The sequence below is a fragment of the Tripterygium wilfordii genome, chromosome 8, assembly GCF_013401445.1.
Source record: "Tripterygium wilfordii isolate XIE 37 chromosome 8, ASM1340144v1, whole genome shotgun sequence".
Classification (NCBI taxonomy): Eukaryota; Viridiplantae; Streptophyta; class Magnoliopsida; order Celastrales; family Celastraceae; genus Tripterygium; species Tripterygium wilfordii.
Genome location: NC_052239.1, coordinates 3,574,663 through 3,588,884, shown reverse-complemented (window position 1 = coordinate 3,588,884; position 14,222 = coordinate 3,574,663). Strand labels below are relative to the sequence as shown.

The 14,222-nt window shown below is 35.9% G+C and overlaps 2 protein-coding genes and 1 pseudogene across 2 annotated transcripts; 1 reads left to right on the top strand and 2 right to left on the bottom strand.

The window, feature by feature from the left end:
- The first annotated feature begins 522 nt into the window (after positions 1-522).
- LOC120004595 (probable glycosyltransferase At5g03795) lies at positions 523-2,730 on the top strand. The gene is made up of 6 exons (XM_038853961.1): positions 523-728; positions 812-1,093; positions 1,507-1,781; positions 1,957-2,135; positions 2,245-2,402; positions 2,475-2,730. The coding sequence occupies exons 1-6, from the start codon at positions 612-614 to the stop codon at positions 2,592-2,594; spliced, it is 1,131 nt and encodes a 376-aa protein (XP_038709889.1). The 5' UTR covers positions 523-611; the 3' UTR covers positions 2,595-2,730.
- Positions 2,731-3,993: 1,263 nt separating this feature from the next.
- Positions 3,994-8,544, bottom strand: LOC120003542. The gene is made up of 9 exons (XM_038852559.1): positions 8,418-8,544; positions 6,398-6,520; positions 5,503-6,309; positions 5,043-5,108; positions 4,814-4,938; positions 4,593-4,665; positions 4,346-4,475; positions 4,197-4,252; positions 3,994-4,080 (listed from the first exon to the last, which is right to left on the bottom strand). The coding sequence occupies exons 3-9, from the start codon at positions 6,169-6,171 to the stop codon at positions 3,994-3,996; spliced, it is 1,206 nt and encodes a 401-aa protein (XP_038708487.1). The 5' UTR covers positions 6,172-6,309; positions 6,398-6,520; positions 8,418-8,544.
- Positions 8,173-9,795, bottom strand: LOC120003541 (annotated as a pseudogene).
- Between the last annotated feature and the right edge of the window lie 4,427 nt (positions 9,796-14,222).

Sequence of the window (14,222 nt, the reverse complement as noted above, 5' to 3'; positions counted from 1 at the left end):
GTTATGTTTTAAAAACTTTTGAAAACCTCTTTTTTTTGTTTTTAAAGATTTCGAAAATCTATTATAGGTTTTCATAAAAACGAAAACAGAAAAATACGAACGCTATTTTTTATTTTTTTATTTTGAAAATCAAAAACTAAAAATTAAAAACAATAGTGTTAGCAAACAGGGCCCAAGCCCTCCTCTTTCTGTCAATAACTTGCATAAAAAATTCTGAGCCATCCTTAATCCACATTTACAGTTCCTCCATCTTCAAAGTTTCCTTGGCCAAACAATGGGCGAATATGAGAATTGAGATACATGCCGCCGTGCCAGGAAGTAAAAAAGAGTAATCTCCGCTTGATCTCCTTAATAACTAACATAAAAACCGTCAAGGACGAACATCAATACTGTGTGTATATATATATATATATATATATATATATATATATATGTAAACATACGATGACGTGGCGCTCAATACCAGAAATAACTAACGTAAAAACAGTCATTTGGGCTCTTCACCACCGAACCACACGCTGACCTGCTTTTGACTCCTCTCACACACACATCATCTGCTTTTCTCTCCTCTGCAAAACCCAGTTTTCCCAGAAACCCACTTTCCCGAGAAAATGCAGTCCCGTGTGAAATTCGTCGTCGTCATCCTCTATGCCGTTGTTGCTATCTCTGCAATTTTCTTATTCCCTTCTCTTCTGCCTCGCAATCCCTCAACTACGGCTAATGATCAGGTGCCTTCTTTTTTCTCTGTTTCACTTTCTTTCATTTTCATTCAATCATTCATTGATTCTAATTTTCTTTCTGGTTAACGAAGGTGAACAACCGAGTTCAAGGTTCTGGTATTTTTGAGGAAGTCTTCCAGTACCCAGACGTCTTCTTGAGAAATTACGCTCTGATGGAGAAGGGTTTCAAGATCTTCATATATCCAAATAAACTTGATGATGAGGCTATGTATTACAATGATGAGACTGAGGGGTTTTCTACTGAAATGTTCTTCTACTACCATCTCAATTTCTCCGAAAGATTTTATACAGATGATGACGCTGAGGCTCATATGTTTTTCATTCCACTTACTTGCTTCCAAATTGGCAGAACGGTATGATATCCTTTACTTCAAGAAATTGATTTTCCTTTTGTGATCCTGAGTACTCTTCTTTGGATTGTGTCTTTTGTGTATCCTAAGTATATTCCTATGAAAAACAAAAGAGAAGAAAAGGATTTTAGTGTAACTGAAGTTACAGTAAAAGCAAATGAAAAATCCACACAAGAAAGATTCATGAAGACCTCATGCTTGACAAAATGTCAAGATGAAAGAAATGATTTCCTAGCCTTCTTTGTCTGGTCAAGAATGGTTTACCATATCGGGTAGGAACTAAGTATTCTATATGAGAGAAATGAAGACCTTAAATTTGAAAAAATTTCGAGATTAGAGAAATAGATGTACCAGTCTCCTTTTCACATAATGCAGCAACATGATTGATTTCTGACTTTCACCCTTCTTGTATGCAGAGAAATTATACTAATGCTGAGAATTATGTTCGGCACATAATTAACGAGTACCCTCACTGGAATCGGAGTAAAGGTGTTGATCACTTTCTTCTGACTTGCTGTGACGCTGGGGAAAAATTCTCTGAAAGAGTTCCACTGAATAATTCAATAAGAGTCTCGTGTTTCACAAGTAATGATTCCAGACATGACATACACCACAAGCACCATCATACAACCATCCCACAGATGGGACTGACATTTGGGCCTCCAGTGCGTGGTAATGACATACACCAAAGGTACCTCCATATATTCAAAACTTTCCACCTCTTCTTGATTGACTGACTTTAAGAATTCATTTTATCATCTTCAGTACAAATTCTTATCTACAATTTAACTTCTGTAACTCTTTTTTTTTTTCCTTTTCACTTCAACCGTGCATCCCATGTCACTAGAATCTGGGCTATATTGCAGGACAAAACTCGCTTTCTGGGCTTGTCACAAAAATTATCCAGCAAGAGCAAGTGCAAGTGATTGGGACAAATACTCAGACGAAGAGAAATTCAAAGCATCTAAGTATTGCATTTGTGATGGAGCATCCTATGTCACAAGAATATGTATAACAGACTCAATCCATTTTGGATGTGTTCCAGGTGAGAGGATTCCTCCGAATTGGAACTATTTCCAGTTTTCCCCAGAGTCTTAGTTTTTGGAGTGTGTCTTCAATCAAGTTTGTAATTACTTTGGTGTGCCTTTCTTCAGTGATCTTGTATGAGGACTATGAATTGCCATTCAGTGACATTCTTGACTGGGCAAAATTTTCTGTGATAATCACTAAGGATGATCCACTTCGAGTCGAACAGATCCTTGAAGCCATGTCACATTCGAAATTCAGTGAACTGCATAACAACGTACTCAAGGTAAATAAATGTTGTTTAGCCATTTAAAAGTTCTCTTTTCTCTTTTTTTTTTATTTTTTTTGATATTTTCAGGTTCAAAGGCACTTCCATGCAAATTCTGCTTTAGAAGGAGATAAGCCATATGATATCTTCCATATGATAATGTATGAGCTCTGGTTGCGCCACCTTGCACGGTCTTTTTTTGATTTCTGAACTTGTATACATTTCCCAAACACAAAGATGAGCAGAACTTAGTATCAGTTAGGATGACCAGTACAACTGTACAATTTTCTTTACCTGATGAAGTTTGATGCTAAGTAATATCAGTTAGCAGATAGAATTTGTTCCATTCTTTGTTCATTTTGACATTATTATTTTTGACAGCTAAAGAAAGCTTATGTTCCATAACGTGATTGTTATTTTTCCTTAACCAACCAAGTCTCCAGATCCGTTATTTTTTGTTTTTACCGGCGAAAGCTCTTCATTGTATTAATAGGCACATACCTGCTTAATGGAAGTTGAAGCACTGTTAATCAGCCAACCTCATTGCTTTGTAATCTAATTTTGAGCATGATGTATGAGTAAATTAGTACATGTTTAGGTTCAAGAAAAACTGCATACTACTACTCTGTGTGATAAGTCAGATGGAGACCCTTATATACCAGTTGCCTTCTATCAAGGATCACCACAGGAACCTTAATAGTATTATTATTTTTTTGATGAGTAAAAAATGTAATATCTTATAGTATACAAAAAATTAAGGATACATAAAGCTTCTCAAACAATCAAACATCATGTGAAATTACAAATGAATAGAACAAACTGAGTCCAGCAATAATAGTCCTGAACGCCTAAGGTTTTCTGCCAAGAAACTGATCCTTTTCTTCATAGGAAGTGATGGAAGTGAGAGATGAAGCAGGATCATAGTGCTGCCAGAGATAGAGATCCATGCATTACCTCATGTAATGCATCAAATCTCTTCCTCGGTATTTCACTGGAAGCGGTTGGTTCTGAACATATTTCCTTCGATGCTTTTCCAGAGGAAGATTGCATGCTGATATCGCTTTTGGGTATTTCTCATGTTCTTCATATAAACATACCAGCTTTAATTCCTCCTGATATAGTTTCCAAGTTTTTGGCACCTCCAATGCTGCTTTTGGGTATGTCTATATATATATGACATACCCCACATCAGATTTTCTAAGGCCAGCCTCATTGTATGAGTAAATTAGTAGATAATTTTGATAAATTTTCTGCACAGGCATTATATTGAACAAAAATAGGAATGCTCAAAAATCTTGCTGACATACAATTAATCTCTCTCGTGAAGTCGCAAAGAGCTTCACATTCAACTCATAAATGGCAAATCTATATATCTTCAAAAGTCAGTAACAACAAGTGAGTTTTATTGGCTGAGGAAAGAAAACAACTAGTAAATGAGACATAAGCTTCCCAAGGCTTTATCAAACATCATGTCAAATTGCACATGAATGGAACAAATTTAGTCCGGCACTAATACTCCTAAACTTCTAAAAGGTTTTCTGTCAAGAAAATCATCCTCTTCTTCTTAAGCAGGTAAGGGAACTGAGAGCTGAAGCAGGATCATATTCGCCTACTTCTCACTGTGACGCTGCCAGATACCGTACATTATCTTATGAAACTTCCCGGGGGATTCAACTGGGAGTGCTTGCTTCTGAACCTAATTCACAGAAATTAAGACAAACATCACCACAACTTTAAAGTTTAAACATTTCAGGAAGTTTAAATTTTTTAATACAGCATCACATTTTTTTCATGGTAAGAATGTAAATTTACCTCAGCTGTGTTCTCCTGCAGTCCTTCAGATGCAGTAGCCATGCCTGATATAAGTGCTGAAAATAAAGAGAAAAAATTGTTACTGATTTTCAGCTTACCATTCTGGATAATATGTTAGTATCATGTTAACAGATAGAAAATGTATTTACCTGGAACAGGTCGATGGTGCATCGATTCTTCTCCGCGAGGGTCAATGGTTTCTGTTCCAGTAGGAATGCTTCCATAGATACCATACTTGGACATATAGGATTTCTCTTGATATTCTTCTATTTCAGTTGTCTGGATGTTATAGATCAAATTAAAGTATCACAAAAAAAATCCAATACTTGAATTTTGCCTAATAGAAAGCAAAAGCATTATTTGTAACAAGAATTATGATATAACGAAGAGATGAACCTTATCACGGGTTTTTCCTGGGTCGATCAGATTGGCTTGCCAGTAAAGAAGGTTTTGAAGGAAACCAGAATCTCTGTGCCGGACACAAATATTAAAACCAAGTAAAATTAGGAAGAATCAGAAAGTGAAATAGTGGATAGAAACAACTTTTATCTAGCAATATAGAGTTCATTATGAAATACTGGGAACAATGAATGAAGTGATCAAATTTATGAACTTACCTAATATCAGTGTCGCGAGTTCCAACAGCAGCAGAAGACGATGATTTTGACACTTTAGGGATGGAGAAGTAATCAGCACCAGAAATTCTGCTCGCATAATCTTTTGGGCTTACTGAATTAAGGAGCTGAAAACATCAAGATTTCATGGAATTTTTAATCCTCAGAACAAACAATCGAATGAAACCCGATTCTTGAATTAATGTTAAAAATGCATAAAGAAGAGGTGAACCTTATTAGCAGGATGAGCAGTCTCAAAATGAGATTGTTTCTTGAGACTCTCAAAAGGGGAAGTTCCCTGTATCAAATTTGTATGAGAAATCCGATTGAATTGATAAATCTATACATTCAATGGACATGATTTAGAAGCTGACTAGTTCAAGAATTCATGGAACTTCCAATCTTCAGAACAAACAATCTCATTACTGAACAAAAATAGATTAACAAAAATCCCAAAGAACATGACCATTGAATCTTTACATATATAGATCAAATGAAACAATCACCAAAAACCCAGTTCTTGAATTATGCCAGAAAGACAACAAATAACAATCACCAAAAACCCAGTTCTTGAATTATGCCAGAAACACAGCAAATAACAATCACCAAAAACCCAGTTCTTGAACTATGCCAAAAAACGCAGCAAAGGCATTTTGTGTAACAAGAAAACAGGGTATAGAGAAGAGATGAACCTTGTCAGCAGTTACAAATTCAGAACTCTGAGTATCAGGGAGTTTTTCTTGAACTTTGTTAGCAGTTACAGATTCAGAACTCTGAGTATCAGGGAGTTTTTCTTGAACCTTATCAGCAATCACAGATTCAGAACTCTGAGTATCAGGGAGTTTTTCTTGAACTTTGTCAGCAGTTACAGATTCAGAACTCTGAGTATCAGGGAGTTTCTCTTGAACCTTATCAGCAATCACAGATTCAGAACTCTGAGTATCAGGGAGTTTCTCTTGTTGAACTTTCTTATTAGGGTCTTTCTCTGGATTGATCATAATGTCATCAAAGAAACCATCATTGATTGCTTCCCTAAGGTCTTTAAAGAAACCAGGCCAATCATGATACTCATTCCAGTCCACATAATAAGTCTTTTCTTCTTCAGTCACTACTTCTTGCTGGTCAAACAGAACAGGAGGGGGAGGAGAAGGAAGAGGAGGAGGAGGAGGAGGAGGAGTTGAAGTAGAACTATTTGGGTCGTTGTGGGTTGTAAACAAATCTTGGAATCGTTCCACCCGAGTGGTCTTGGTCCTTCTGGTGTAGAACTTGGATATTGTTCTTGAATCCCTGTGAATGCCCATGGATGGTGACGATGGTGTCGACTTGGGCACCCCTTCTTCTTTCTTGCCAACATTTTCCATTGCAAATAGTTTCACCGAGAGAGAGAGAGAGAGAGAGAGAGAGTTGAAAATTGATGAATGAGAATAGCAGAGAAGAGTCGAGCTTTGGGTCTTGAATTTGGAAGTTATAAGTCAGTTATTTCTGGTACTTCTGCAAGTCTGCAAAATTACATATAGAGTGAGAATATTTTCTTTTATGACACTATGGCCCAATACTTGTCTGTATTTACTTGATAAAAAAATTTACCTAGAAATTGTTAAACCTTTTTTACAGAACAGTCTTCCAGTAAGAAATTATGCTTGGACTTCATTAGGCCCAGTGACATGAACTGATGTGGCCTTTGGAGTTTGGATAGCTACAAGATAGGCCCTAACACATAAGGCCCAAATCAATAAAGCCCAACTTTCTATAGTCCAAACTAATTTTCAATAATCTCAAAATCTCAAGTTAAATGAGGAATAGAAGAGAATTTAATCAACTGAACATATATATAACAAATTAACAGTTGTAAATAAATTGGTATTTTAATTGGTGAGAAATTTAAGGTAAAAAAGTATTTAATGAGTCGTAAATAGTGTTTCAAAAGAACCATTCAGGGGTGATCGAGTTGATTGGGAATGAATCTTTTCAATTGAGAGATTCAAGTTGAACTCTCCACATCAACATTCTACGACTTATTAGGTCCTGGGGAACTCGAAATATGTGAGATTTACATGAGTCAAAAAAGCTCATGGTTTCTCTTTTCCTTTTTCTTTGTTATAAAAAAAAGTTAGTGTTTCAAGAAGTAATAATTAGTTAGAAGTTACAACCACAACCAATATTAGAAATGGTGACACCAAAAGCACTACGCTTAACTGCTGCAGCCTCAAGCTTTCTTGCTTTAACGTCATTGGGTACATCTCTTGCCCATTTAGAAAGGAAAAAAAAAAAAAAAAAACTCTCATTGAATCCAATTCCGTCACTTTTGTATATCCATATGCATTGGCGATCAATATGAATAATATTATATCCTTCCAAAATAATACTCCCATTTTAACCCTAAATTTATGTGACATATAAAATAATCATTGATTATAAATACACATGTAAAACTCATTTAACATCCAACACTCCATATTAATTGAGGGTTAAATGAGAATCACATTTTGTGATCTCAAATATTATTCTTTTTATAAATTATTAGATTTTTATTTATATAAATTAAATAAAATATTATTTGGAATTGCTACTTTCGAGTAGGAGTATTCACGATCAATTTTGGTCTTTTTTTTTTATTTTTTGACATAAATTTTACCGACCATTCGAGTGGTTATTGTTGATTCTCACTAACATATATTTAACTGATAATACCAAAATACCCCTACACTAAGACATCAACACGTGTCTATTCTACAAAGTTCTAAGTCAGGGATCACCTCAGTAAACGATAGCCTGGTAATAGGTCGATCGATAGGAATAGGTCAGTAAATCATCCTACCATAAATACCAAGCGTAATTTTAGCTCCCACATTCATGAAAGAATGGCTATAACCACAAAAGAGCGGTTACATCATAGGCACATAAAAAAGTGGACCTCTACTCAGGTAAAACACTCACTTTTCACCTTCTACTATCAACTAAGGAGAAAGCTCTTGTTATCGAGCAGTCTTCTTAGCCTTTCCACATTACTAAACTAACCCCCGTAGTTCACGTCTGTTACCTGTGCATCGAAGAACACCGACCAAAGATTCCTTGTTTGATCAATTGAGACATACGCAGACTCCGAGAAATAAACTACCAATCAGTCATCCAATTTTGTACGTCATCATCAACAATAACCGATCAATCAGTCGTTTTAACGATCGATTCGATTTGGTACGGGTTTTTTTAGATAGCCCTACTTTCAAGTTTAACCTGCCAAAATACTTCAAGGAGGCGAAAAAAAAAAGATTTCTTTGCCCTACTTCCAAGTTTATCCATTCTAGAATTCGTATTAGAAATACGTCATGTGAGATTTCTTTGCCACAAGACAACAAAAGGCGAGAACAAATCAGGTGATTATATTATTAATTTTTTGAAAAGAAAAAAAAAACAATCGAAAGTTGCACCTGATACAAATTACACAAGCTCACAACAGCCCTCCTCAATTAATCATATACTAAGATCAGCTAGTTTATTGTTTCTTGCTTTACCAACAACCTAAAAAAAACACATGCACTCTCACTATTAACATTTCCTTGCTCATAAAAATTTGAGCAGAGATCAAACCAAGGAGGGTGACTCTTACCTGTCTGCCTATCCCCATAAGGCTACTGCATAATGTATTCCCACCAGTTCATTCTGGAGATCGATGATTCTTCTTTCTCTAGGATCTAGCTGTAAAAGTATGAAATGAAGCCCAACAGAGATAAAGCAAGAGCAATCCCTTTTCCTACTTGACATTTTTCATGGAAGATCAACACAGCTAAAATCTCTGTTACGGGCGGGCAGCGAAGCAGCAATTAGAACACCAGAGAGTAGTGAGGATGCACAGGAAATGACACCAACTGCACCCATAAAGAAACATATAATAACGTGCAGCCTACAATCACCCCATAATAATTTAATTCCCCAAGCTGGACCTCATTTGCTTCACTCAGATTTTCTATAACAAGAAAGCAGAATTTTTTCATCGTTATATGTCAATAGGACAAACCAGAAAAATTCCATAATGCTAAGCAATCCCCTGAGTAGTCAGAGTTAACAGATTCAAAGGTAACTGGAATGCTAAGCAATCATACACCATGTGAGCGAGTTTGGTGCTGCTCATTTCTACCAGTATAGATTTCACACCACTTTGCAAAAAGACGTGCACAACTATGTACACATAAGCAACCCCAACCTCAGCCGTTGTGGATTTGTGTGCATGAATGCATGTAGTGCATAATATAGCGAGAGGAACAGACCGGGAATTCATGGTTTGCAAGCATCCCATCCGCACAGAAAGCAGTGGCAAAAAACGACATAATCATCTGCATCTCCATAACTAAAATATAAGTAATTGTCTGCTTCGCTTTCTTATGTGTTAGCTCAATTGCTGGTAGCACAAATTCATAAAGAGCTGAAGCTCTCAGTGTCAAAAAAACCCCATGAAATACCATGTTTTGGACACGTTATTAGGGTGATCACTGATCACTACTAGTATGAAGTGCTGGCACTATTCCTCCAAGTGTCATCAAGAAAAATTCATTGATCCCGAAAGAAAAACTTTTGCCTGACCAAGAGAAAGGCAAATCCAGCAGTGAAGGCCATTGGGTATAAATCAAGCGAGCTGAGGTAGTCAGGTAGAGACAGGAAGGCGAGCAACACCAAACGCATACAGATAATCATCCAAGCCAGTGAGAATACCAAGAATGGCACAAGGCAGGTTGTATATAAAATATAATGGTCCCTGCACCTTTCTTGCTTCAGCGATACAAAAAGGAAACAAAGAGAGGAAATAATATAAATGGCCAATCAGCAGTTTTCAGAAAGCTTGATAACCAAACTCGTTTACTACCTTAGTACCTTCCAATAAGTAGAGCCGTGACATCAGTGGAACACAACAATCGCCCAGTCCCAACAATCTGCAGTTCAGTAAGAGCAGGGATCTCTTCATGGTTTTCCGCATCTACTGCTCTTCCCATGGTACCTGGTTCTTACTGGTAGCAGTTTCCATCCTTGTGAAACTAATGTCTACCCTCTCACAAGAACTGCAAATAAAAAAAATGAAACTTTGAGGCTTTTAATGTATCATGAATTCTGCAGAATTAAACACATTGATTTAAGGTGTCCAACTCCAAACACATAAGTTACTAAGTTAGTCAAAATGTCAAATAATAAAAAGACATCACCAAAGCTACAGGAAAAACTTCAATGCAGAAAATCTTCTTCCTACTTACCTTTTCCTGTCCTTTCTTGAGTATCTCTTCCATCCACCAGGTGAACCAATAAATGTGCAATTAAATGTTAACCTCAAACCAACAAAAATGATATTTGCTTATAGATTATTATTGCTATGGTATTCAAATCTAGTTTTGCTGCAAAAGTCATGATGGTTGAAGCCTTGAAGGAGTCTTACTCAATGGATAAGTTGAATTTTTTGAATTTTGGCATCAACAGATTCTCAACTCGCTCTAGGTTGAACTTTGTTGCCTTGAACAATGTAAGATATCTTGTTTTTCCTCTTACAGGCAAGTTTTTGGGGGAAGACGGATTTGAACTTATGTCCTCACGGTCATGTTGATGGAAGACCAACCACTTAGACTAATTGTGGTTCCACTAATACAAAATATCTAGTATCCAGCTCTTCTGCTCAACTAAATGAGGAAAATATCCTCAAATGAAGTGTTACAAGGGTGGTGCCTATACTAATTTCGGCTGTGTGCCAAGAACCATGGATGCTAAATTGACTGTTGTGGTTATCAAGGTTTTCAAAGACAAAGATGCTGACATAGCAAGGAGTCTAGCACTGAAATAAGGCTTGCTGGCGCTCCACTACAGGTTCTGCAGCCTACTATTTATTCACAAGGAAAAGAAAAATGCCATGGTGCTGCCCTATGTAGCACGGATACTGACATGGGACACGGATACGACACGACACGGATACGCGGATACGTGATTTTTCAAAAAAGTAGGATACGGATACGTTAGGGACACGTTGAATAAATAAATAAATAAATATATATATATATATTATATAACAATACTGTTAAAATAATTAGGTTCGGCCCAAGTCAGACTTGTTCAACCCATTCCAAGAAAAGCCCAGCCCCACACTGTAGAAGAGGAGTCCTATGTGGGGAAAAAAATAAAAAAACAATGAGTGAAAAGAGAGAGAAGGCTCTAGAGCATAGATCTCCAGACCGAAGAGACTTCATTCTCCTCTTTCTATCAAAATGGAATGTTCTGATCAAGTAAATAGAATCAAAGTTTTCTCCCTTCACTTGTTCTTCTTCCTCCAGCTTCTTCTTTTCTCACTCTATTTCTAATCTCTGCTTAAAGTTCTTCCCTTTTCTTCGAAAATAGGCAAAATCTTACCTTTAATGGGTTGATCAATCTTTGTATATCAAATCATCCTTGTTCTATGGTCGTCAATCTCTGTAGAACAACAATCCTTGGTCGTCTTTGTGGTTGTCATCTATGTGGTTGTTGATCTCTGTGGTTGTTGATCTCTATGGTCGAAGTCGAACGAAGCAAGAGACTCAAATCGAGGCCTTACCAGAGGAAGCCGATGTCGAAGTCGCAGCAAGAAGTCAATGTCACAATTTATAAAATAAAAAAAAATTGTGAATAAAAAAATACGTCTTGTAGACGTATGTTAAACGTATTTTGACATATCCGTATCCAATAAGTATCGGATACATATACTGCAACCTCACAGCCGTATCCATGCTTTCTAGGTGCTGCCAGGCTTTGTCTTATTGCTGCAAAATGCGTCAACTAAAGCTAGGTGTCTTTCTCTCCACCTTTCCTACAAATGTCAAGAAGTAATATGTCCATTGCTGTCGCCATTAATGTGGTTCTTCTAACAGAATATTTGTTTCCATGTAAACACTTTTAACTCATGCAGAATCAGGGGATTTGTAAATATGAATGTCCCCTTTGTTTGTACTTCTTTTAACAATTAATGAAATCTTACCAGCCTTATCCAGAGAAGAAACCTACAAGAAAATTATGTAAACTTGTACTTGAAATATCTAATCAAACTTGAAAATAAATTATGAAAACAAAAAATGTGGAGAATCTCGCCTTTTAAAATGTGAAAATACTTTTCCTTAAATAAATCCTCAAGTTAGAGACAAACCTTCTAAGGCCACTAGAAGAAAATATACCCATCTCAAACCACTTCCACAACGCACTGGTAAACAAAGAACATAACAATTCAAAAAAAAATTCTGCAACACAACCAGATTGGCGTGCTCACATTCATTGGTTTAGTACTTCTGAGATCAATCGATAACCACTCCAAGAAAATATTTAAATAACATTGCATTTTAGTCTAATGTAACCAGCATTCTGTAGTGCAAATTGCATATTGTAGGTCAAACAATAAAAAAATCTGAGCTTGAATTTTGGCTTAATTAAAAATCTTTCTGTTACAGATAAATTTATATTAGTGTAATTTAATAAAAGTGAAAAATATCAAAACAATAATTATAAGATTTCTCATCCTAGATTAACATGTTAGTTTCAGATGCAGGAAATCTATTCATACAAGATAATATACTAAACAAAACTCAGTAATGTATATATAATTATGATACAAAAATAATGTAAACGTAAGAAATTTCAAGTAGAATATAACTATATAATATATTTGAGATTAGTATGCAATAAAGCATAGGTATCGTAACCAAATCCAACATTGAACTTGTGAGCCTCTCAGTTAAAAGAAAACCTAAATATTTCAATAAAATAAATAATACTTAATTTTCAGAATGTTTCACCAATTTGTTGGTTTTTAAAATTCGGCCGGTTTTTTAAAAAATTTTCTAATTTCTTACATATTCAGAATTTTTTCATACCAAACCGAAACCATGGGCTGTTTACAACCAATCCGTACAGATTGGAATGTTGTATCAGGCCGAAACTATGACTGGTTTACCACCGATCTGAGCTGATTTTAGTAACAATTCCATAAAAGGAGTGCTATTGAATTTCCCAAATTAAACTTTCATTTAATCTTTCTTATCCTCAATGACATTTTCATGTCATTTTTTCCTTAAGGAACAAAATATGATCAAATGCAGTACATAATTAAAAAAAGTTGCTTATCTTAAGTAAGACATTTAACATTTTTTGGTAGGTGAGTTTTCCAAACAATTCTCTATAAGAAATTTCCTTTAAAGAATTTATAATAAATTTTATTGCCGTTTATTATACTCTCCTTAATTTTATTGGAGCATATAACTATATACTTTAGATTGATTTCTAATTATATTTTGATTCCTACAACTGAATCTCTACATCTATAAATTAAGAATACCAAAATGAACCAAATGTACCTCTCAAGAAGCTTCTATTGATCTTTCATATCATCCTCTCACCATGCCAATGAACTACAATTCTTCCAATACTAATCTCTCTCCTAGTTCTGGTTTCAGTTCATCTCTGATGCATGGCGACACCATTAATCGTCTAAACTCAAATTTAATGTTGAACCCTATGAATCAAATGAGGCACACATCTCCTCCGGTTCAGGCCACTGTTCCAACCATGTGGCTTAACCAACAAGTCATCATTCCCCAAAGACACAACCTATCTTTTGGCACTCTTGGCCCAACAATGACAGAGGTGAGAAGTCATGTTACTCCTCCTATAGTGCAAATGCAGAGTATGGCAAACTATTTTCCATGTCAAAACCTGCTTGATCCTTTCTCTGAAACTGAGGTTAGAGTTGTTAAGGTCAAAACAACTCAATTTCTGACCACAACATCAACTAGAGGGCTTCTTGACCATCTAAATCATAGAGCCTATGCACAAGGACAACCAAGCTACTACCCAAACCAAGCAATCACTACATCTAGCCAAGTGAACGACATCTTCACCAACATCATACCCTTTGATGGTCAATCAGGACCTGCAACAGAAGATGATGGTATGATTCACAGTATTCAAACCTGGGCTGGTTCCTATATGTGTCCTATATGCATGCATGTGTTTCAAAAGCCACAATCGTTTGCAGCTCATGCGAGATCTCATTACAAGTATGAAACTGAAGAAGAAAGGAATGAAAGGTATGCCAAGCATAAAAGGAAAAAGCCAAGCATTTCAGTGTCAGGTGATGGGGTACCTACAATGCTCGAGTCTTCCATGACACCGATCAACCTTTTTTCAACTGTAAGGAATGGGAAGATAGCACAACTTGGGAACACAATTGAAGAGATCAGTAAGGCCAAGGAGAAAGGCTTTATAAACTTTCTCTAGATAATTACTAAGGATATAGGTATGCTTATGTTACTAATGATATAATTTGGGAGATGAACTAAACAATCCTGTTTTGCAGCTATTCAAATATTCAATAAATGGTTTATTTTGTATCTTTTCAAGTAATTCTATCCTTAAATTGCAA

Coding starts and splice junctions, on each gene's coding strand:
- LOC120004595 (XM_038853961.1), top strand. CDS start 612: ATGCAGTCCCGTGTGAAATTCGTCGTCGTCATCCTCTATGCCGTTGTT. Junction 729..811: donor CAACTACGGCTAATGATCAG/GTGCCTTCTTTT, acceptor TGGTTAACGAAG/GTGAACAACCGAGTTCAAGG. Junction 2,136..2,244: donor CCATTTTGGATGTGTTCCAG/GTGAGAGGATTC, acceptor GCCTTTCTTCAG/TGATCTTGTATGAGGACTAT.
- LOC120003542 (XM_038852559.1), bottom strand. CDS start 6,171: ATGGAAAATGTTGGCAAGAAAGAAGAAGGGGTGCCCAAGTCGACACCA. Junction 5,109..5,502: donor AATTTGTAACTGCTGACAAG/GTTCATCTCTTC, acceptor AATTTGATACAG/GGAACTTCCCCTTTTGAGAG. Junction 4,939..5,042: donor CTGCTCATCCTGCTAATAAG/GTTCACCTCTTC, acceptor TGATGTTTTCAG/CTCCTTAATTCAGTAAGCCC.